Genomic DNA, 23,999 nt, shown 5'->3' with positions numbered 1-23,999 from the left:
AATCATAGAATCATAGAATGGTTTGGGTTGGAAGGGACCTTAAAGATCTAGTTCCAACCCCCCTGCCATGGGCAGGGACACCTCGCGCTAGAGCAGGTTGTTCAAATCCCCATCCATCCTGGCCTTGAACACCTCCAGTGATGTGTCATCCACGACCTCCCTGGGCAACCTGTTCCAGTGCCTCACCACCCTCACTGTAAAGAATTTCTTCCTAGTATCTAACCTAAATCTCCCCTCCACCAGCTTAAAACCATTGCCCCTTGTCCTGTCGCTACTCTTCTTTGTAAAGAGTCCCTCTCCGGCTCTTCTGTAGGCAACTTCATCCCGTTGGTCTCAGCCCATCGATCCAGCCTGTCCAGATCTCTCTGCAAAGCCTCTCTACCCTCCAGCAGGTCGACACTGCCACCCAGCTTGGTGTCGTCTGCGAACTTACTGAGGGTGCACTCGATAAGCATTTTACAGAGGTCCTGGTAGTGTCCTTAAACGAGGGTTCTTCACCCGGTGGGCAAGAGCCCGTCGAGGTACTTGGTTTTATTGCAATGCGGCAGAACGGGGCACCGAGCATCTGACAGCCACCAGCACACCTCACGTTTCAAACCGCCCAATATTTATAAGGATAAAATACATCTGGTTGGTCAAAAATGGCTCTTTCAACACCAGTAACTCTGCACATGCATCTAAGCTTATGTTTGAGACACCTGGGGGGTGGGGTTACCTGATTAGCGTGCTCATTATTCACCAACGAGTATTTTCGCGTTATGCAGGGTTAGTTTTGGAGACACTCTTGGTTCATCTTTAAAGTTTTGGGGTTTTTTTGTGGTCATAGACAAGTCTAAAGTCAGCAGCCGCAACAGAACACGTAAGACACGCTGCTTGGTTTCGTGTCCTGCTGACGATCAGATAGGTGCCTTGGTGCCCCAACCATGTCATAGAATCATAGAATCATTTAGGTTGGAAAAGACCCTTGGGATCATCGAGTCCAACCATCTACCCAACTCTACAAAGTTCTCCCTTACACCGTATCCCCCAACACCACATCTAAATGACAAACACATCCAGGGATGGTGACTCAACCACCTCCCTGGGCAGCCTGTTCCAACGCCCTACCACTCTCTCTGTGAAAAACCCTTTCCTAATGTTCAGTTTAAACCTACCCTGTTGTAGCTTGAAGCCTTCCCTCTTCTTGATATACTTTTAACTTTGACTTTGGACACCTCTGGTGCCCAGGGGTGTTACTCCCCACTCCGTCATACCGCCAACGCATGAGCTGTGTGAAACTCGCAGATTTGGCTGAAATGGAAAAAATGGGCTAAAAGACAACAGGAGAAGCAAACAGAGGAACGGGCAGCATGACTGAGTAAACCTTGTTTACCTAGGAAGCCAACTGAAAATATTAAAAAACTCTGCACAAGACTTCTGAACGTGGCTGTAAAGGTTTATAAGATGTGGCCCAAAGGGTTAATTAGCGTACGGTCATAAATTATGGTAGGCTCAAAAGGCAGGTGGGAAAAAGCTGAAAAACTTTGAGGTACTGTAAAAAAATGTTGCCTGTGTTGAAGTGAGGGGATTTTATTCATTAACTTCAATAGGGCCAGGATTTCATCCAGGACATCTGAAAAGATGATGTCTGTTTAAATAGACTCAAATGGCCTTAAAAACCAACTTCAGGGAAAAGGCAGTGACAAATTTGGCTGTATTCCAACGAGAATTTTAAAGCAGAGAATTCCTGGCTGAGACTTTGACAACATTCATACTATACCTCTTACCACAAGTTGGACTCACAGTGGCTGTTATGAAAGGCAGCTACATTTTTTCGAGCTGTTGTTCTGGGGTGAAATATAATAGCATTCAACAAATACATCTGGTTTTCTGTACTCTTGTAAAACATGAAAAGACAATATTCTTGCAAGAAATTTATTTAGCTGGAAAAGAAGAATGAGTGTTTCACTCCATGCTGAAATAATGTAACTTCTTGTTCTAGGAAATCTCCCCCAAGAGCAGAATTTTATAAAGTTTGTTCAGTCAAAACGAGCAGGGGCGACTGGAAGTCTAGACAATTGCTTACTTATTTTAAAAATAATTTCCATCTGATATAGATATTGGATGCACCACTCAGGTTTGCTGCCAATTCTCTGGTTTTGTAATCATATGGACCTAGTTTAAAGTGTTTTCCTTCACTCTTTGCTGCATCAAATGAATAGTCAAAATGAATAGTCAAAAAACAATGACCATTAACAACTTCACAGGGCAGGATCCTGAGTGACCTGCTCCAGCTGGACCTGCTTCAAACAGAAGCTTTGACATGAGACCTTGAAGGTTTCTTCTACTCTGTATTATTCTGTGATCAATGAAAGAAAGAAAAGAAAGCGCCTGATTGGAATTAATTAAGCTAACCTGACAAGGTGCTGTCAAGTGCAAAATTAAATATTTTTTCCCAATACCTTTTCTGTTCCTAGAAAGAAATTATATAAACTTGTGGCTTCTCATACATCCATTCATTTATTATTGTTTTGTGTTTGCATCTGTGATCCAGTTTTCCAATGGGAATAATAGTTTGTTTCACTGAGCTAATGACATTACACATTTTAATGTATTTTATCAGTTCTCTTAACTATCCATCTAGCTGAGATGTAATTGTTACCTGTATTTTGGCTCAAAATATTCCACTCAGACATGCAAATGAATGTTTTATGGGCTTTTGGATTAACGTGCTCACATCCTATGACAAAATCTTAGGCATCAGTGACTGGGACTTGAGAGCATTTAGCTGCTAATGACAGGTACGAACCTTACAACAGTCTTGAAAACATCAGTCTCCCCTACTTTGCATTTCCAGAAATTGAACTGTGTGTTCTGTTCTTTTACAAAGACCAAACAAGCCTTCACGTTATTTGATTTTGGTTTGTTTTACAGACTTTTCTCATCACCTGGCCCCTCAGTTAGAATTCACTTAGACTCTGCTTTTTAAAATATTTCTATGGTTATCAGGTGAAAGTGATTATATAGAGCATGAAAATGATGTAAAGTTAGGAACTACAGAATACCTTCTACACAAGATTGATTGAGCACTGTGATAAATTGCATGAGAACATCGAATAACCTCTTTCATTAGAGGTTTTAAAACACAGAGACAAGCATCTGTCATGAAAAATGGGTAGTAAATATGTAGAAAGTAAGTAAAGCTGATCCAGCATTGAAGACTACAGGCTTTCAAGATCCTACCAGAGACTGTTTTCTTTGAGTGTATTGTTTTCTTTTTTCTGTGGCTCCTTTTGATCCACTTTTTATTCCATAGCCTCTTACGTGCAATGCCATTCTGTCTACACTCAAGCCTTTCCTTTTTCTGCCATCTTCAGCTCTGTTATTTGTCCTTACTTCTGAAGGTACACACACAAAAAATGTCAAACTCCTTCAAGATGTGATCGTACAATATCCCTGACAGTATTTATGAAATAAATAATTGTCCTATAACTCAATGAAAATAAACCAATAATGTTTTACATAAATTTTCACTTGCAACTTGCAAGTGGCTTAAGCAATTGAAATTAGCAAACTAAATGGACGAGAAGCTGGACATGAGCAGGCAGTGTGCACTTGCAGCCCAGAAGGCCAATCGCATCCTGGGCTGCATCAAAAGATGCGTTGCCAGCAGGTCCAGAGAGGTGATTCTGCCGCTTTGCTCTGCTCTGGTGAGACCTCACCTGGAGTACTGTGTGCGGGTCTGGAGCCCTCAGTATAGGAAAGATATGGACCTGATGGAGCAGGTCCAGAGGAGGGCCACGAGGATGATCAGGGGGATGGAGCACCTCTGCTACGAGGACAGGCTGAGGGAGCTGGGGCTGTTCAGCCTGGAGAAGAGGAGGCTCCAGGGAGACCTAATAGCTGCCTTCCAGTACCTGAGGGGGGGGCTACAGGAAGGCTGGGGAGAGCCTGTTTACAAAGGCCTGTAGTGACAGGACGAGGGGCGATGGCTTTAAGCTGGAGGGGAACAGATTTAGACTGGAGATTAGGAGAGGGTTCTTCACTGTGAGGGTGGTGGGGCACTGGAACAGGTTGCCCAGGGAGGTGGTTGAGGCCCCATCCCTGGAGATATTCAAGGAGAGGCTCGACGAGGCCCTGGGCAACCTGGTCTAGTTGGGGGTGTCCCTGCTGACTGCGGGGGGGTCAGACTAGATGACCTTTGGAGGTCCCTTCCGGCCTGGACGATTCTATGATTCTATGAAATCTGTGTGGCAGGGATTGTATATGCCTTTTACCTAGTGTTAAATAGCTCAACTTTTGAATCTGGTTGAAAAAATAATTCTTTTTTGTAAAGTGCATTCTAAGTGTTTTATTTAAATTATGTCTATCAGAAATAACTTTTGTCATTACGAAACAATCTGCTGTTCTTTCTGTATCATTATTTGCGTTCCACTGAATGAGTAATCTCATTAAAATCACCAAGACTACTTGGATTGTGCTTGGAGAGAGTAAGGGCAGGGGACTGTTAGTTTATTGGTTCCATATGCACGTTTATTGTTTGCTATTTTGTATTTATATGTGAACATTCACTATTACATCTAGCTGTGTGAAGGGAGTCCAATTATTTGGGTGACACAGTGCTTTCACAATGGGAATCAGGCCTGCATAGCCTGCTTCAGTAATCAAAAGCAGCTGTGAGCAGACAGGAGATTCAGCTGTGAAGAACAGGCCTTAATTTATCCCATTATAACACAAACAGATGTGATCCTGTCAAGGGACCAGCATTGCTACCTTTGCACCTGAGCGGAAGTGGAAGCAGGGGCAGGCCAAAGGAGAAAAGATGCATTGCTTGCTGCAAATGATAGGACAGGTAATTTTTTCTGTGATTCATGCCTAGATTACAAATTAGGCTTAATGAAATGTAAATACCATGTTCTAACTAATGTCCAAAGTTACAGTTAGCTCAGACTTGATACATCTCTTTTCCAAACAGAAAGGGATCCAATGAAATAGTCTATTGAAACATGCATAATTAATTTTTAAATGTTTTCAGGTCATGAACAGTAACTCAATAGAGCTGCAGCAACTGTAATGCTTTTAGTGCAGAAATTTATCCACAGCATATTTAAATATTTATCTAGAAAGTATCAGTCTATATTTCTTTAGTCGAGCTCTTCTGGTTTTCCCACTGAAGTGAATCAAATCTTATTCTACTCTATTGTGGATGTATATAGATAGTTCAGTTGTGCTTTATAGGAGGTGTTAAAAGGATCATGAAAATTGTCTGGAAAAGAGTTCAAAGTGTATTGTTTTTCTCTTTTTGAAATGCCTTTCTGTGTTTGTATGAATCACAGAGGCTGGCAAATATTAACAGTAGAGCTCTCACCTTGACAGATGCTAGCACATACTAGTGTAAGTTCAGCAGCAGCATGGACTTAACTCTTCTCCAACAGGGGCAATGGAATTGAATGGCACCTCACCGTATGCACAAGTTCATTTTAAACCAGGAGGGACAGTTCAGTGGTCTCGGATTATGACTGAAATATCTAGACTTTTTGGAACCACAGATCTGACTTCTCCCAGAGCTAACAGTCCTTCATCATTTTTAAGGCACAGTAGGTAAACTGAGTATCATGCAATGTACTGCAGTTAACTAACGTTAATCAGGAACCCTGTCACACTTTCTTACACAGTTTGGGAGCTTACTTTGGGGAAAAAAAAAAATCTCTGTTTTCTTTCTGTTGTTTTAAAGTACTATAATCTGTTGTATCGCTAGTCAATGAATCTGAGGTGCTATGTTAATGTGATGGTAGATTAGTAATCACAGAGCCTTTACATAAAAGGACTTATATAAATCATTCTAAGTTTTCCTTGTGGAACTTTGCATGAAGGATTTACAAACACTGAGCAAGAGAGAAGTCAGCATGCTTTCACCCATTTATTAGCATGGAAACAGAGACAGGCATGGGAGCGGTGGCCTTGCGACAGCTGACTGCCTGCTCAGCCCTGTAACCCCACACAGCTTTCTGCCTTCTTACTCAGAACTCCCTTGGCTTAACCCATCTGACAAAGCGTCAGGTTGTTCTTTGTGTTAACATCTTTGTGTGTGTGCATCTTAAAAGTCATTATCTAATGGCCTTCACTTTCCTTGTGGCCTCTTCTGAGCCACATGATGATAATTTTATTAATATTTCCTTTAAATTGGCTGTTGTTTCAGGAGCAGCTGTAAGTATCCAATACAATATGCAAGAACAGCTATTGATTGTGGTTTTTTTTTTTCTTCAGAGCTGTGACAACTTCTCATATCAAGAAATATAGACAAATCATTAAATAAGAAGTGTCTTCAGTGACAACTTTCTGGCTTTAAGTCCAAGGGAGTGCAACAATGGCAAACAACAAGATGCTGTGCATAGCTCTTCTGGGTTTTTTTTCTGAGTTTTCAAGATTGTCAATAGCACAAGATGCACAGTGGAATTCCTGGAATTGAGAGCATCCCAACAGGACTGTGCCCAAGCACATAGGAGGTTAGTAGAGAAAGAACAGTCTTTGCCTACACAAAAGTCATACAGGGGCACATGAATAATTTCCTTGAGATTGAATTCAGTGTAGTAATAACATCTAAGAAAGCAGAGGGTGAATATCTCCTTCCAGATAGATACGGATTGTAAACAAGGCAAATAACAGTGGAAGGCACAATGAATTCAAACTAAACAAACTGAATCCATTTTCAGCCAGGAGAATGAGATGGTATCTTAGCTAGGCTATGGTTTAATATATGTATCTGTGCTTTCGTCTTTCCTTAAGCCACAGTGGGAACACTCGTAGCCATGACCGGAGCAGCCTGTGGACAAGGAAAAGACAGGCAAAGTTAACTGTCAGTGTCACAAACTGTTGAATGTGCATAATCCAGAGTGGATAAGAGAGAAGAAGGACGTTATGGAATAGTTAATTGATCTGCTTCCCCTTATTTTAAAAATAAGCTTTTTGAAGCAAACATTCCATAGGGAAAAAATGCATTCTGTTGAGCCTGACATCTTATGAGGTAAAAAAATGATCTAGTGTCATCTGGGGAGCAGCCAATTTCATAAGAGACTAATAAAAATTCTCTGCCTTTTCTGGTAAGGGATTTTATTTAACGGCACAATGTCATGCAGTGTGGCATTGTGTAAGTGCCTAACAAAAACTATCAGATATGGGCACTCTATTGTTATTCCTATACACATGAACCAACCACTAAGTTTCACAATCAGTATAAATATATGTATGACACTGGTCTTTTCCCTTCTCATTTCCCCCTCCTCCCCTCCATGTACGACTGCCCTAATAGGGATTATACTTGTGCACTGTCAGCTGCTTGTTTGGAATTGGGGAAAAGTTAGCAGGATCACTGCAATGATAGTCATTGTCAAATCACAGCAGAAATGCCTCTGCAACATCCTCACATTTCATTATCGTTATCTTGGCTCTCACTTCTGTTTTTCAGGTTTTGTGCTATATTTACAAGATTGCACTAAGTGTGTTTGTGATGGACTTCTGTTAGATTGTGACAGAGGCATGGTCCATGTTAAAAACCACAAGTTAACAACAATTAATTCAGTAATAAGATTCTGAAGATTTACAGTAATCTGGATTTAATCACATTACTCAAAAAAATTAACATGGAGCCTTACCACATGAATCCACTTGAGAAACTATTTGGAGTTTTGCCTTTAAGCAGAAAGGAAGTGAAGCTAATTCAAAGCTGTCTATTTCAGAGCTTGAGGTTATTTCAAAGAAAGGCTGCCATCTTCCTGTCTGTTCTTGAAGAGCTGTTTATTCAATGAAGAGCTGTGTATTCAACCAAGTCCAGAATGAGTCTGTAGCACACCTGGAACAAGAAACCAATCCCTGACTATATTGGCAGGATTTCCACTTACCTTAAGAAATATAGCTCAGGGATAATGTGGGCTATTTGGACTCCCAGCACAAGTCAAAGGATAGTTCTGGACCAGTAAGTTGTATGAGAGAAGAGGACCAGATCCAACTGCCAGAGTGTTTTAACCATCATAGCAATTATTTCTGGGTGTTTTTGTGCTACAAGCTTAAGTACTGATGTATCATTAGTTGAGAGGAGCAACAAATCTTTCTGAGGTATCAAGTAAGAAGGAGATTGCCGTGTTAAGGCATTCTTGACATCTGTTCCAGGAAGTTTCTTCTACTGGGAGATATCTCTGCCGTGGAGCAGGAGGTCTTTTTCCACAGCAAATGGCCTCTTGTAGGAGAAAAGTGTGCTGCCACACTCAAAATTGGGAGAGTTTCCTCAAAACCAACGAGCACTGGGCCCAGGAAATAATTCCATCACTAGCAGCATTTTCCTGGAGAACGCCTGCGGCAGTCTGCAGCCTTCCCTCCATCAAGATCCTCAAAAAGGGTGAGAAACTCTACGTCATAAGAAGACTGGGTGTAAGTTATGGTATTGGAAACCTGCCATGTCTTGTGTGAAAATGAAGCTCCTGGAACTGAAGAGACTTTTCTGTCCAGAGGCGAAAATATCTGATCTGCTTACCTCTAGCTGTATAATGAATGACTGATCCAGGTTGAGTGTGCCATATACTGTAATAAAAAATAAAAATAAAAAAAAAAAGTATTGCTGCCTGAATATGATGGTTTCAGTCTTGCAGCCTGGGCAGCAAGAAAGAACTGCAGAGTCGTTTCCACTCTTGTCTGCTTTATACTCATGGAAAGTAGCGACCTAGTTTCAGAGAACAATGTTATCTCAAATGACACCTGCCTCATCTGTACAAGACATCAACACATAAGAAGGAAAAGACACTTGTAGAAACATTCACAAAAGAGAGAGCTGTGTCACACATCTGAGCAAATGAACAAGCAGAGAAATCAGCAAGAAAATAAGCTTATTACAAGTAATATAGTTCAACTTCCCAGGGTAAGAAAAATGTCTTCCCACTGCAGTCCAGACACCTCCTGTTTTAAAAAGTCAAGATTTAGAGAGGACTGATTAGATGCCTCAGTAAAGCTTGCAAAGCTGAGGAAGAATGAAATACATACTTTTACTTAATGGGAAAGATTAAAGCTTGCTGGGTAGACAGCAATAAAGAAGCACAGGCACCACTGCCAGGCACTTCACTAGAGACAATTCATAAAGCCAAGATCTGCTTTAATGTGAAGATAGTTTTTGTGCCTGAGCAAATATCTTCTATCAGAAGAAAATCAATCAGGGATAGAAAATGGCAACGTGCTAATCACATTGCCAGCTTCAGTCTCAATTGTATCATAAACCCATTTCCTGTTGCAGCGACATTCTGGTCCACATTTGTTTGAATTGCATTTGGGGCAAGGATAGAAGCAACCCAGGCAGTTCTTTTCCAGGCAGTCACACAAATCGATGTTATTACAAAGCAGCCTGCCATGTTTGTCATACTTCTTTGTACTTCTGTGAAAGAGAAGAAAAAGTGATTCTCAGAGAATGCTTCAACGTGTTCAAAGACTAAACCAAATGTAGCAAACATTTGTCTAGGAACCAATATTTCTCTTTAACAACCTCACATCATAATGACATACCAGCATTATATCCTAATTGCAACAGCCACCGTTATTAAAAATTAAAGTATGCCAAAGAAGTTAATCATAGTACTATTCAGTCACACAGAAAAAGCTTGTTTTCCTAGCATAGCTTTCCTATGCAGTAAAAAATTTACCTGCAAGATATTAATGCTTTTATTAATTTCATTTATATTCAGTAAATAGCATACCAGCCACTTTTTGAAGGAAAATATGCAATAAATTAGTACATCTTACTTGGGCTTATAAAAAAAATCTTGTTTCATCTGTGACATGCGTGCTTTCTTTTTCTGCTGTCTCGTTTCAGGATTGAAGTCAGCTACCTGAGGTCCTGGATTTTGAAAGGCTAAGGATTTTAATTGTTTTTCAAGTTGTTGCTATAAATAAACAACAGAAAGTTTCTGATTAGTACAGTTGGAACACATATTTATTAGCTGCCAAGTGTCCTCACTGCCTTTCAAATAACATTAAAATTAATATTCATATTCTTGGGAACTTAACACAGGTAGGAAAATAAAGCAAAACTCGCCCTAAATTAAGATAATGTTGTTTAACACGTTTGCTTGTCTAACTGTTAATTGAGTATTTGTTTGACAGATTTTGCATCCTGACAAGAGAGGCAACAACCATGACTCTGAAGGCATGACTCTTATACAGTGGCATGGAGTTTGAAAGTTGTCTTGTGAAAGACAGAACTTTTTTTTTTTCCTTCAACTTCATCCATAACGTAAAAACAATTACTATGATTATAAGCATGTAAAGTGGATTCGCCCTCATCTTCACTGTTCCCTCAGATGTCTAGGACCCCTCTTTCTCCAAATAATCTGGGGGGGCAAAAGAAGTGTCTGGAGGAGCAACTACTGCAAGAAGGAAGCTTTTGCACAAGTGAAGAATATAAAAAACCACATGCAAAAATAAATAGGCTAAACTCAGCAGTTTTTGAGAAATAGGCAGGAGCATTTTCTCGCCTGTTTTATGGAAGTTATGCTTTCAATTAGCTAAAACTGCTGAATATTTTTGGAGGTTAAAACATCAGCGCTGTGTATTGCTATTCCACATAGCCTGTGTATGTTGACAGTCATGTCTAAAGTCAGTGTGAACAAACATGGGCATTGTGTCAAGCAATTTGTCTTTGGACAATGACTGTGGACGTTGAACATACACTTTCATATAAGCAAAGGCACAAACATACATGCAAATATATCTCTTCTCCTCTTAGGCAAATGGGTCTGACTCGCAGCTCCTCAGCTCCCCTGGAGGATGCCATTCCTTTCAGAGCCCACAGTGACTTTTCACAAACGAGTGCCTTCATTGCTTCTCATGGGGGAAGCAGAGGCAGTTCAGCCCAATCTGCTGATACAGTGATTTAGAAATATCCATGCACTTGATTGCATTTATTTACAAGGTGGTTGATGCTGTGCATCTTCAGTTACATCCTCCTGAAAACCTACAGGGCAATTTCATGCACCTACGTTATTCAGACAGTTCTGCTTTTGAGTCTATGGGAGACTTTCAGTGCAGAAAATATTCTTCAGCATCATCATTGTATGATCATAAATTATGCAGTTTCGACTTGGAAACAAATAATAAGCCATAGAGATAGTCCTCCCTCTAAGAATACTCTCCTATTTCCCTACTTACTACTTCATTTGAGCTCAGAAGTGCTCTTGACCCTCTAAATCCCTGCACTGCAAACTTGACCCATTTCACTGTTGCTATTACTGATATTTCCCTATTGACTCCAGCCTTTTCTTTTTGTAATTGTGGAAGAAATTGAAGACAATGGTAAGTATGTTGGTAATAAAATGGTACTGGAGAAGTCATACCAATTGTTTTTGTGTTATTGAGCAGTCATTAGCGGGAGAGACATTTCCTTCTGCAGATGTTACCTGGGCAGAAATGCTTTTCTTGCCATTTTCTTCTGTGTGATCACTCATTTGGCCACCTTTGTGAAATACATACATACGTATGTGTTAGACATATACGGAAGTGTGACATCCACAGACTTTCAACTAAAGGTTTTAAGGTGAGCAGGTGATATCCATAATAGGCTTTTATGTATTCTTAACCAACAGCAAATACAGAAAAAAATGTGGCTCAGTATTACTTTCAATTTTAAAGAGGTATTAAAATAATATAACTAACATAAACAAAAGTTGTATCACCAAAGCCATTCTGTAAGAAAACCCCGGAAGATCTCTAGTGTTCTAGTGTTTAAATGACAGAGAAATTTAAGGAAATGCTGTCGTGTATGTTACTGCCACCTCTTCACCGCATCGACACGTGCTTGATGTGAAGGTGAGAAGCAGAATTCTTGCAGAATACACAAAAGCAACGGGGGATGTGCAGTGGAAATTAAGGCGGCAGCGCTCAGGAGCAATCATTTCTCTTACCAGCAGGTGACATTGTTGTCCTGGCTGCGCTGCTCCTCGCAGGGCTCAAAAAAGGGGCAGCCGAGGGGTGTGGAGGAGGGAAGCGGGGACAAGAGGGGCCTGAGCGTATTCTCTGGTGCTATTCACAGGCACCCAAAGCCTGTGTAGGAGCTGTGCCCGCAGAAACCAGGCTGATCCCTACAGACTGACGATTTCTTCCTGAAGACTTCAACCAACGGACTAAAAGTAAACTTCTTGGCTTTTAAACCTCAGTCCTCCGCTTTGTGAATGATTTTGTGTATAAATCGGAGGTGTAACTCTTAGGTTTAACAGAAGAAAAGTGCATCGCTCGTTCTGCTAGCAAAGCACTCAGGGAGGGTTCTGGGTTCTGTGGGTCTGTCCTACAAATGGCATCCGTCACCTGTCCCCCAGCACACAGAAATGGTGCTGGCAACTGTTCAGGATGGATGCTAGCTACTTCTTCTTACCCATCCTGTGAAGCTACTTAGTTAAAACTTTTTGTGCAATATGTGCAGTTCCAGTGGCTCAGACTTAAACCCCAAAAATCACCAGAAATATTTGAGCTTTTTCAGAGTTTCTCCAACCCTTCCCCAGCTGCTGCCCAGTCTTTCCCATTGACTCTGAAAGGTAGTGCAGTTACCCTGCACGTCAGGATTGTTTCCCAAACCCTCTCAAAGAGAAGATCTTCATTTCACCACTGCCAAAAAGGCCAGCACCTCTCTGAGAGGAGCAGGAGAGGAGTCCAGGCCTTGAGTCCGCACTGTTGCAGCCCCTTCGTGCAGGCCGACAGTCAAAGTGGGAAAAGCAATGAGAAGGAAGGGACCTTGTGAGGGTCCCCAGCAGGAGGGGACGCTGTTTTGAGAAGTGGAAAGAACAGCCTTCGTCCCGTTTTGGAGAAGATTTCACTTTCTCCTCTTTGGTGACCTGAAGAACGACCGAGATTATGACACTGTTCAGAACGGGAAGCTGTACAGCAACAGCTTTAGTCCTGGGACTAGGACTTTCTAGGATTACAAAAATAAATCTATTACCAGGCAATTAATATTTGCTGTATGGGAGACGCTGCTTTCCTAGTAGGGAAATTTGCTAGGGACCCACAAATAAAACAAGAATGAAGACCACTGCTCCAGAGAAAGTGAGATTGCTCTTCATTTGCACTCAAGTTGGGGCCCTAATAAGGATTTGCTTCCTCCATCTCCTCTTGTGTCCAACCATGCATCCAGCATTGTTAAAACACTTTATGAGTATTCACAACCATCATCCGTGTGTTCCAGTCTGAAGTAAAACAGAACCAACTTTCTGTTCAGTAATTTTGTATCTTAGCCAGGCCTCTTCTAACTCTCTGAAATCAACGGCGTGTCATGCAGAAAACTGCTCGTTCTCAGAGTGATAAGACCAATGTTTGTGCCACATGCCAAGGAATGGTATGCAGAGAGGCCCTTGCTCTTATCTCTTCCTCTCCTCTCTTTTTGGGGGGAGGGGAGGGAAGGGCCATCTGTCAGTCTGCTTTTGGTAAATGTGGCCAAAACCATGACACAGTGCCTGTTTTATTATAGTGTACATGGTTCAGGATCAGACCAGCCATCATCAGCTACCAGCGTAAGTGTGCAGAATTCCCACATGGCCTCTACTGTTGTAAATATTTGACTCCTTTAGAAACTAGGTCCTAGCAGTTATCTGGAGCCCAACACCCAAAATCAGAAGCCACTGTTTAAATACCAGCAGAAAAGAAACAACCCTCTTGTTCCAAACATATGCTTCAAATGCCCTTGCACCTCAGTGAAAGCGTCCTGCACAGAAAATATAGCACATTTCTGTCTCCATATACATTTTAAAGGTAAAGTGTTAAATTTTAATCTCCAGGAAAGACAGTCAAAAATGAAGCAGACTGTGACTAGGAAACTGTGCAAGATTCAGAAATTGTTGAGACTCATGGGACTGATTATCCTCCACAGCATGTTCTGAAGGGGGAGGGGGAACGAGGGAAAGTATGAGACTCAGACATCCACTCTCAAGTCTGCAGAACCTAATTATCCAAAGGAAAGTATTCCTGGTCCCGAAGCAGACCTTTTTCATATACTATTTTTGGTCTGGCTATAGTGACAATCCAGGGCCAATGCATTGAACACTAGTCTCTTCCATAAAAATTTCAACTCTGAGGACAACCATTAATTACACTCTTCCTCCACTGAAACCTGTGTTCTCCCACACCTTTTGAATACAGCAAGTAATTCCTGGAGGTGATCATCCACACACCTCAACATCCCACTGTGGCCATAGCGTGTGGCTGAGAACTGGCAATTTCAGCACAGACTCTTGGCACAGCTGACAAGGCTAAAAGCAGATTAAGGGAGGAAGAAAATCAGAGGCAGTGTTATATTAAAAGAGACTTGGTCTTATCCAAGAGACAGATGTTTCTGCTCAGATAACAGTTTCAGAAGATGTTGGGATTTGGAAAGAACTGCATTTGTTTATAATTTTCATAAAAGAAATATTTTCCTGTATCTGCTCTTTCAAGAATTTAATATTCCTATTTATGATCCTTGCAGATTGCACTGCTAAATAATTCAGCTGGTGTGAAATGTGGTGACCAGCATTCCAGATAGTTCAGGCTGCTTGATTTCAGCAGCCTAAAGCTAGCATCTCTGCAGGGCTTGCCAGAGTGAACACATATTCAAGTTGTGTTTGATCATGCCATTGCAAAATTTCTGGCTGAGGTCTGTAGGCATGGTCTTCACCTTTACCAGGGTAAGACAAGGTCTTTTCTCTATGGCTTTAATCCCACTATGGACACATGGATTAGACTGACCCATTGCAATAGTCCCCTCTTCCTCATAGCCTGCAGAGGTATCTGACGGCTCGGAAACCAGCAGTCAGGTTTGTGGCATGTTCGAGTATGCATCTTAAAATCTCTATGGGACAGCTGGTGCTAGCCAAATTAAGAATGAGCATAAATTAATCTTCCTCGGGATCAACTGTGGACTGAGCTGTAAAGATGTAGAAAATCCATTTACCAACTAGTCCATGCTTTCTCTCATAGCCTCAAATGTGCATGTGTATTCAGAAGACAGCCTTGAAGCCAGCCAGGTAACACAGACCAAATTAATAAATAAGTCTGATCTCCTGTAAGTAAGCTGGTTGCCCAGAAAACTGATAAACATGGTGACAGAGTAATGTCCCATTCTGTGACAGGAGTCAAAAGGAGCAAATCCTGCCCTCTGCCAGTGAAATAAAACAAATCCTCATGAGTTTTCCCTGCCAAACCCAGAGCCTATCTGCCAAAATTGGAAGTGAGGAATCCTTTAGCTGAAATCTAAGACAGAATAATAAAATCATGTGCACATTCTGGTTGTCATGCAATAGGCAAAAGAGATTTGCCAAACTTACCTTCTGAAAACCTGCAGTTTTGAAGGGAGTACATTCAGTTCAGAGCAGACAACAAGAAAGGAGATTCTCCAGAATTTTAGATTGTGCTTACCAAAGGAAGAGGCTGGCACAGTGAAGGTTTACTGCTGCACAATTCCTCTGATAGTGGAAGTATGACATCAGCCCCGGAGCGACTGAAACAGAAGACAAATAGTCAAAATAATGCTCCCCAGAGAAGCAGGCTGAAGACAGTGCCAGGTAACTGTCTTAAAGCACCTCACACTTTCTGTCTTATTAATTATGGCATTGAAGTAGTACTTAGCACAAAGAGTGGAAATAAAGAAATTATATAAACTAGGATGAGAGTCCTTATTTATTACTTGCATCTGTGGTATGTTTACAAAGCAAATAATGGGATTTTTTTTTCTTAAAGGTAAGTAAACAAAAACCTGTAATAACTGCTTTTAGACAAAACACTCTGGATTCTGTTAACGATCTCCAACAGTCTGAAGTCATCAAATAAATATGCTCCCCAAACGAACTCATAGTTCAGCTTGCCACCTTTCAGGATTGTTTGTTGTGCTAGTGGAGACAACTCAGGCTTTGCCTGATACCTCCAAATTCCAATTTCCAGTGCGCTGCAATCACTTATGGCTTTCATTACTCTTCCCTAGAACACAGCTAAATCCTAATAAATATCCAAAACTGTCAAATCTTATAAATTCTTGTGTTAGGCTCAGATAGATAGTGCAATGTGTCTTTTTATCTTCATCAGATGTATCCATCCATTCTCCGAGGTATTTCACAACCCAGTCTGAGGGCAAGTAAATTTGTGATTTACCATACTATTTTCTTTCTCTCCAAACACTTTTAAAACCAAAAGCTCATGTAACGTTCTAGCAGCAGGTGATTCTAGTTCTGGTGATTTAAATACTGCAAGACATACCTTCATTTTATTCCACAGACTGTTTTCCTTGTTGTGAAAAATAAAACAGAAATCCCTCAAGGGAAAGTCTCCAAGGCACTCATACAACAGCAAGCCACAAGCAAAAAACTACAACCTGTTTTATTCTCCAATATTTTTTGCAATTTTGTTCTGATTTCTCCATATTCTACATAATGGAGAAAACAGGAACTGTTAACTCTGTAAATACAAAACTTATAATTAAACCAACTTATGCTTAATATCTCCTTTTCTTTCATTTATCTAATAGTTATGCACGTGTAGCTGAACTTTTTCTGCATTGTTTGTGGATGGGTTATGATATTTGTTTATCATAGCATACATGACAATAAGTGGGTGCTAGGCTATGAGTAAGGATATATATGTAGATTAAAATCTTAGACAACATTTAGAGAGGTTGATTCTAGTGGTGAAACTCCTAATGGTTCCTACAGGGAAAAGTCTTCCCCACAACGAGCATGTGACTGTAAATATGCCTCGGGAGAGATGATACTATTTGGGGGGGTGGAGAGAAGAAAAGCAGATAAATGATTATACATTTATTAAATTTCTTTAGAGTTTCCTGGTAATTGTTCCTTGTACACTTTAGTGCACTCTGCCTTGCAGTGTGCTCAGTAGCAGCCTGCAGTCAGCACAAAAGGGGCAGCCGAAGAGAAAAAAAAAAAAGTATTTTTCAGTGTTGAAAATCAGTGTCCTAATCCCCTTGGGGAACAGTTCCTTGGGGCTCTATGATTTCATTGTTAAAATGTTAACATAGAATGGGGCATTAGTAGTATTCCTCCCATTTTATAATTCAATTCCCCTTCCTTCTACCCCTACTCCAATTTTTTTCTAATCTGCCATGTATATCAGGTGTTTATGCCTCTTGTTTCCTCCTTTCTGAATGTACAGATCAGCAACAGTCATGGGGGAGGGCAGAACTGACAAGGCGAAAGGATGGGAAAGGCAGGGAGATAATTTTAGTGGTGGAGATGCCGAGAACCTTTCTCCAGAGAAGACTGCAAATCCTGCCTGTCAACCAGCCCAGCACGGGCCAGTCTCACCTGCACTCCAGATGCTGAGAGACCACCTCATGCCTGGCTTAGCACCAAGTCTTCCACACAGGAGAAAGGCTGGAGGAAGAAGCACAGCTTCCTACTATCCACGGCTTTGTTCCCCATCCCAAAGCCAGAGATGTGGAGTTATCATTATCTTGACTGGTTTCTGCGGGGCTGCCTTGGCAGCAGGGCTTGATGCCAACCTCCCCACAGCCTCAAGGGCTGCTTGTTACCGCTGGGAGCCAGGTGTCCCACCAGCAAGGTCCCCATCTCATCCCTTCTCCTCCTCTTCCCGTTATGGGGGGCTGCTCGCCCCTCTTCCCCCACGCTCTCCTCCCTCTCTGTCCCCGCTGTCACATATAGGTTATACAACATTCCCTCTTTGAGCGTTATCTCCCTCTCTGTGCCAGCTGTGTCCGGGCGATGTTCCAGTCGGTGGGATGTGTCCAAGCCCCTCAGCCAAGCTGGCAGTGTCTCTGGGAAAGCCTCCTTAAGAAAGGGCAAAAATGCAAGACCAGCAGAAGAGTGAGGGTTCAAAAACCATGAAGTGAGCAACAGCAGCTTGAGCACCAAAGTCAGCGAGGCAGGACGGGGAGAAAGGAGGTGCTGGGGGTGCCAGAGCAGGGACTCCCCTGCAGCCCTCTGGAGAGGCCATGGTGGAGCTGGTGGATGTTCCCTGAAAGGAAGGCAGCCTTGGGGAGAGACCCCACGCTGGGGCAGGGGAATGGCAGGAGGAGGAAGGAGAGGTAGAGAAGAGTGGTTATGGACTGACCTCAACCCCCATTCCTCCTTCCACTGTGCTGCTGGAGGGGAGGAGGTGGAAGAGTTGGGAATGAAGATAAGCCTGGGAAGGAGGGAGGATGGGGGAAGGCAGTGTTCAAATTTTTGGTTTTGTTTCTCGCTATCAAAGTCATTTCCCCATGACAAGTCCATTTTGCTCATGATGGTAACGGGTCTTTACCTCAACCCATGAGCTTTTTCGCCTCATTTTCTCCCCGTTAAGGAGAGGGAGAGCATCAGGATGGGCATCCCACAGCTGGCCAAGGTCAGCCCACCATCCCCACTCAGGTTCTTGCCTCAGAGAGCACCCCATGACAAAGAACAAGACAATGACCTCCAAAAGAGCAGAGCCCATTGTCCCTCTGTCCTGGGTGAGATTTTGACCACTTGAAGAACCACCACCAAAAGTAGCAGCACCAGTGGTTTTACTGAATTAAGGTCTTACAAGGAGTGAGACTAACAGGTGGCAAAGTTCACTCTATTTCATACTGCACAGAGGATATAAGAGTGATTCAAACTTAACAGTACAAAAGCTTAGTGTATTATAATACAGGGTTATGCACCATATTGGTCACTTACGAAAGATCTGCAGTTGGTGAGGGTTGCTCAGCCTCAAGGAGCAACCCTGAGAGGCGTCCTAGCTCAAGGGGAAATCACCGCCATGCAGCCAGCTGCTTAGCAGGGAGAGCTCAAAGAAGGCACACTTAGGCTGTCATACTTATGGAATAAAGTGGTTGGCTAGCAGTCAAATACCTTGCGATGAAAAACGTAAGCATGAGACTCCTTATACCCACAACTTCTTTTGTTCCTTGACAAATGAGTCTTGGAAGAACCACCTGCTATTCTTACGTTAATCACATGGTCGGTGTTCCAGTTTCCAAGCTCTTATGCATCAATGGTCCCCATGCCACCCTGTTCCTGTGTGAGCTTTCAGAGAACAGGTTGGAACTAGAGAAGTTCTTGGCATGGTTATGGCTCAGGCCTTTACTGCCTTTGGAGCCTGAACCAAACTACCCCTAGTTTGGTCAAAGAGCTGGGTCCATCCATCACACCCAGCTCCAGAGGAGCCCCTGCACCTCTGGGCCAAGGGATACAGAGATGTCAGCTATTTTTGTCCCCTGTGAGTCACTACAGGAATGTGGCAGGGCCACATCTCTGTTCATTTATGGCACTTTAACCCCTGTTACCGTTTCCCTACCCCGTACTCACCCTTCTGGGACTTGCAACAGTCTCAGCCTACCAGTCTCCACAACGAGCTGCTTTCTCCTCACCTGCCTGGGACGCTCCTCAGGGTGCCAGGGAGGAAAGGGGGCACAGGCAGAGTGGGGCAATGGGGCAGCTGTGCCCAGAGGTGCAGAGGAGCAGTTGGCTGGTGCTCTTGGACCTTGACTTAAAGAGCTCTGAAGTCTCTCTTCCTACTGGGAACAGCTTGGCTCACAGTGATGGAGAAATCGGCAGGGAAAGTGCGCGGCAGCAGAGGGACAAGTGGCAACACAGGATTTCTTAGTGCCAGCCCTGGTGTTCGGAGGAAAACTGGAAGCTGTGTGCTTTGGGGCAGCTGGTGATGGTGGCTGCAGCAGAGACTATAGGACTGTATTGATGAGCACTACCAGGATTTAGGCAGCTGGGGTTGTTGGTGAGCCGGAAACTGCCCTGTGCTCTAACAGCTCTGTCCAGCCAGCTCAGAAATGGACAAAAACAGCCCATCACACACCAAAATTGCAGCCAGTCAGAGGAATACATGGCACCACTGCTCAAACTTATTTAAGAAAGACCAATTAGAGGGCAGTAGAAAACGAGGGAAACAAACTGGAGGAGACACAGCTAGAGATGCACGCTTGCAGCAAGGTGCTTGATGTCAGAGGAAGGACACCTCCAAGGTGACTGAGGCCTGTGGAGAATTCATGCCAGGGCAGGGACACTGGTGAGGAACTGCAGATGACTACCACTGGGGCAAGGACACACCTGAAGGCTTATCGGCCCTGTTCTAGATGAGCAACACAGGATCCAAAAGAATACAACATAATCCTTCACAATAGCTCAGATTGAGTTTCTATGGGAAAAGGAGGCAGGGCAAGCACTTCACTTAAGAGGAGCCTGAACTTCTCCCTCTTTACACCATTCTCTTCATTCCCCTTGGATCTTCCCTTGCTCCTACAGCTTCCCTTATTTGCTTTCTCCTCCTGTCTCCTCTTTGGACTCTTGGTTCTCTCATCTCTTTTCATGCTCCCTGCCCAACTATTCTGGACTGAACTTCCTATAATAACATTTTACCCCTAAGCTCAGTAGGGGTCCAAACCATTTCCTTGTAACCTTTTCCTAAGACCCTAATTGTCCCTCACTCTCCACTGCACAATGCCTTCCACATTCTTGCCACCTGCCAAGTCTCCTGCCCTGTCATGCATGCATACTGTAAAGGCAGAACAAGTGCAAAATTTTAATCTCCCCACTCTCAAGGCAGAGGGTACAACTTAAGGCAAAATGGGGTCTTTTCCCATCATATCTACTTTTTTTTCCTCTGACACACCTCCACTCACTGAAAATTGTCCCATACACACACACATCTTCGCAACTATGTGCCCCATAACACCTACACAGTCCACATAAGTACTATAAAAGCTCATTTCCTCCCATCCATGTCCTTGAACTCATTTTCAGTGAACCTCTTGTCACCCCAAAGCCCTTCACAATAAAGCAGCTTTCCCAGCTTGCCCTGGATTCCTCCCATGCACCTCTCCTTCTCCCAGTTGCCACTCTCCAAACCTCTCTGCTCAAATTGTACTCAACAGCAGCAAGAACTGCCACTGTACAGCTGTTGAGGTCACATGTCACACAAATGTGCAGACTCTGGAAGCAAGAGCAATTTTGATCTGCTCCTACTCAGGCATATTGCCTAGCAATCACCTTCAACATTTCCCTCTGCCATGAAAACTGTGCTGCTATTCTGCAATACAGAATGTCAGCCAAGAGGCACATATTAGTCAGGAGACATCATTTGAAAATAATTTCTTATTTAAAATTGGTTTTAGAAATTGTTTACATGTTGGCATTTCTTACTAAGATTTTTGTTTAGTAGAAAGAAGAAAAAGATAACAAAAGAATAATGAAGAAGAGTGGTTAGAAAGGAAGAGTATTACTTGTGGTTGAAAGGAAATGGTTTGGACCTACTGAGCTTTGGGGTAAAATGTTGTTACGGGAAGTTTAGTCCATAAATCCTATGATTATTTCTTGCTTCAAGTGCAATGGCAGGCTGGAGGGTGTCCTTAGGCTCGTCTCTAGTGCTCCTGTATTTAACCCCCTCCCCCTTCAAGCCTAGTTTAAAGCCCTTTTGACAAGCCGTGCCAACTTATGTGCCAGGATCTTCCTGCCCTTCTGAGACAGATGTTCCCCATCTGTTACTAGCAGACCATGTGCCGTATGAAGTTCGCCAAGGTCAAAAAACCCAAAGTTTTGTTGGTAGCACCATTCCCTAAGCCACTTGTTAATCATGCATGACTTCCTATTCCTTTCAGTATTACAACCTGCAACCAAAGGTATTGATGAAAAAATTGTCTGTGCCCCTGATCCCTCAACTAGTTTTCCCAGTGCCTTGAAGTCCCTTTTGATTGCTTTTAAACTTCTGGTTTCAACCTCATCATTTCCCACCTGCATAACTAGTAATGGATAGTAATCAGAGGGCTGTACCAGACTAGACAGCCTTCTAGTGACATCTCTGACCCGGGCCCCTGGGAGGCAGCAGACTTCCCTGTGGGAAGGATCTGGCTGACATATGGTGCCCTCTGTTCCCTTCAGAAGGGAATCCCCAATAACAACTACCCTCCTCTTTTTTTTTAGGGTACAAGTACTGATATGAGGGGGGGGCTGGTTTGCTTTAGGCAACCCCTCAGATGATGTTTCTTCTACTTTCTCATTTGCCTCTCCTTCTACATCCAGTGCACCATACTTGTTGTGCAAGGGCAACTGGAAGGGTGAGGGGGGCTGTGAGAGGTTTTCCTTGCCTCTCCTACCGGGCACCTGTGTCCATTCCCCTCTGCTCATTGGGTCACCTCCCTCTCCTGAGGGGATCTGCAGAGCCTCGCACAACAAATCCAACTCTCTTTCACTTTCCCTTATAGACCTTAGTTTTTCCACCTCTTCCTTCAGTTCAGCCACTAGACTAAGCAGATCATTGATCTGCTCACACCTCACACAGGTGTTGACTCCACAGCCTTCCAGTGCAAGTGCCAGGCTCCAGCACTCACTGCAGCCCGTTGCCTGGGTGCCTGCATGTTTGTGTGGGGCCTCTGTTTGGGCACGCTCAGTCTTTTTAACAGCCTTCGGCCGAGTTGTAACCATGGTTTTATCTCTTTGCTGCCCGAAATTTCGCACACTGCTCAGCTCTCGTTATTGAGAAGGCCGGGCCTCTCCGGTCACCACCTCCTGCCTCAACTCACCTGTCACGCACCGCACTCTGGTGAGGCTGCTGCCGCCGCTTCACCAAGCCCTAGTGCCCTAGTGCAGTTCACTGTCCTAAGGAGTTTGAAGCTCACCAGAAGCACAGTTAGGACTCTAAATTTCAAGAAAGCAAACTTCCAGCTTTTCAAGGAGTTAGTAAATAGGACCCCATGGGAAACGGCGCTCAGGGACAAGGGAGCAGAACAAAGCTGGCAGATCTTTAAGGATGCTCTCTATAGAGCACAAAAGATCTCAATCCCCACATGTAGGAAAATGGGCAAGGAGGGCAAGAGACCACCATGGTTGAGCCAAGATCTGCTGGTCAAACTAAGGGGCAAGATGGGGCTACACAGGAAATGGAAGAAGGGACAGGCATCCTGGGAAGAGTATAGGGATGCTGCCAAGATGTGTAGGAATGAGGTCAGGAAGGCCAAGGCACAGCTAGAACTGAACTTGGCAAGGGATGTAAAGAAAAATAAGAAAGGCTTCTACAGGTACGTTAACCAGAAAAGGAAGGTTAAAGAAAATGTACCCCCCCTGATGTGCAACAGTGGGGAACTTGTATCAACAGATGAGGAGAAGGCAGAAGTTCTCAATGACTTCTTTGCCTCACAAAAAAGTTGGAGACCAGGGTGACAAAGTCAAGTGAAGACAAGGTACGAGATCAACTCAGGAGCCTGAAGATATACAAGTCCATGGGACCTGATGAGATACATCCCAGAGTCCTAAAGAAACTGGCTGACATAGTTGCCAAGCCACTTTCCATGATATTTGAAAAATCATGGCGGTCAGGTGAAGTCCCTGCAGACTGGAAGAAGGGGAACATCACACCCATTTTTAAAAAGGGTAGATAGGAGGACCCTGGGAACTACCGACCCGTCAGTCTCACCTCTGTGCCTGGGAAGATCATGGAACAAATCCTCCTAGATGCCATGCTTGGGCACATGAAGGACAGGGAGGTAATCCAGGACACCCAACATGGCTTTACTAGGGGCAGGTCCTGCCTGACTAACCTAGTGGCCTTTTATGATAAAGTGACTAGGTCAGAAGATAAGGGACAACCTATGGGTGTGATCTATCTGGATTTCTGTAAGGCCTTTGACACAGTCCCCCACAACATCCTGATTGCCAAATTGGAGGAGTACGGATTTGATGGGTGGACTGTTCAGTGGATAAGGAACTGGCTAGATGGTCGCATCCAGAGGGTGGTACTCAATGGCTCAAAGTCCAGATGGAAACCAGTCACAAGTGGTGTTCCTCAAGGGTCCGTGCTGGGGCCAACGCTGTTTAATATTTTTATCAATGATATAGACAGGGAAATTAAAGGCACCATCAGCAAGTTTGCGGATGATACCAAGCTGTGTGGTGTTGTCGATACACCAGAGGGACGGGATGTCATCCAAAGGGACCTGGACAGGCTGGAGAGGTGGGCCCAGGTGAACCTCATGAGGTTCAACAAGAGCAAGTGCAAGGTTCTGCACCTGGGCCAGAACAATCCTCACC

At 43.4% G+C, this 23,999-nt stretch overlaps 1 protein-coding gene across 7 annotated transcripts in view; it reads right to left on the bottom strand.

Annotated features, from left to right (window-relative positions):
• Positions 1-5,880: 5,880 nt before the first annotated feature.
• ARL14EPL (ADP-ribosylation factor like GTPase 14 effector protein like) overlaps positions 5,881-23,999 on the bottom strand; it is a 25,484-nt gene continuing 7,365 nt past the window's right edge. For 3 of the 7 annotated variants that reach the window (XM_014957884.1, XM_014957887.1, XM_014957885.1), the window contains 5 exons: positions 15,394-15,475; positions 11,349-11,467; positions 9,760-9,899; positions 7,632-9,394; positions 5,881-6,802 (listed from right to left, as the gene is read on the bottom strand). In XM_014957884.1, the coding sequence (XP_014813370.1) occupies positions 9,172-9,394; positions 9,760-9,899; positions 11,349-11,459 (474 nt within the window). In that variant the 5' untranslated portion in view covers positions 11,460-11,467; positions 15,394-15,475 and the 3' untranslated portion in view covers positions 5,881-6,802; positions 7,632-9,171. Of the gene's footprint in view, positions 6,803-7,631; positions 9,395-9,759; positions 9,900-11,348; positions 11,639-15,393; positions 15,476-23,999 lie in introns of those variants that run through there. The other 4 variants (XM_014957888.1, XM_014957882.1, XM_014957883.1 and 1 more) reach the window with 4 other exon arrangements.

The sequence above is a fragment of the Calidris pugnax genome, unplaced genomic scaffold (genome assembly GCF_001431845.1).
Source record: "Calidris pugnax isolate Ruff unplaced genomic scaffold, ASM143184v1 scaffold358, whole genome shotgun sequence".
Taxonomy (NCBI): domain Eukaryota; kingdom Metazoa; phylum Chordata; class Aves; order Charadriiformes; family Scolopacidae; genus Calidris; species Calidris pugnax.
Note: the sequence above shows the minus strand (reverse complement) of the source record. Positions and strands in the feature narration are given on the sequence as shown.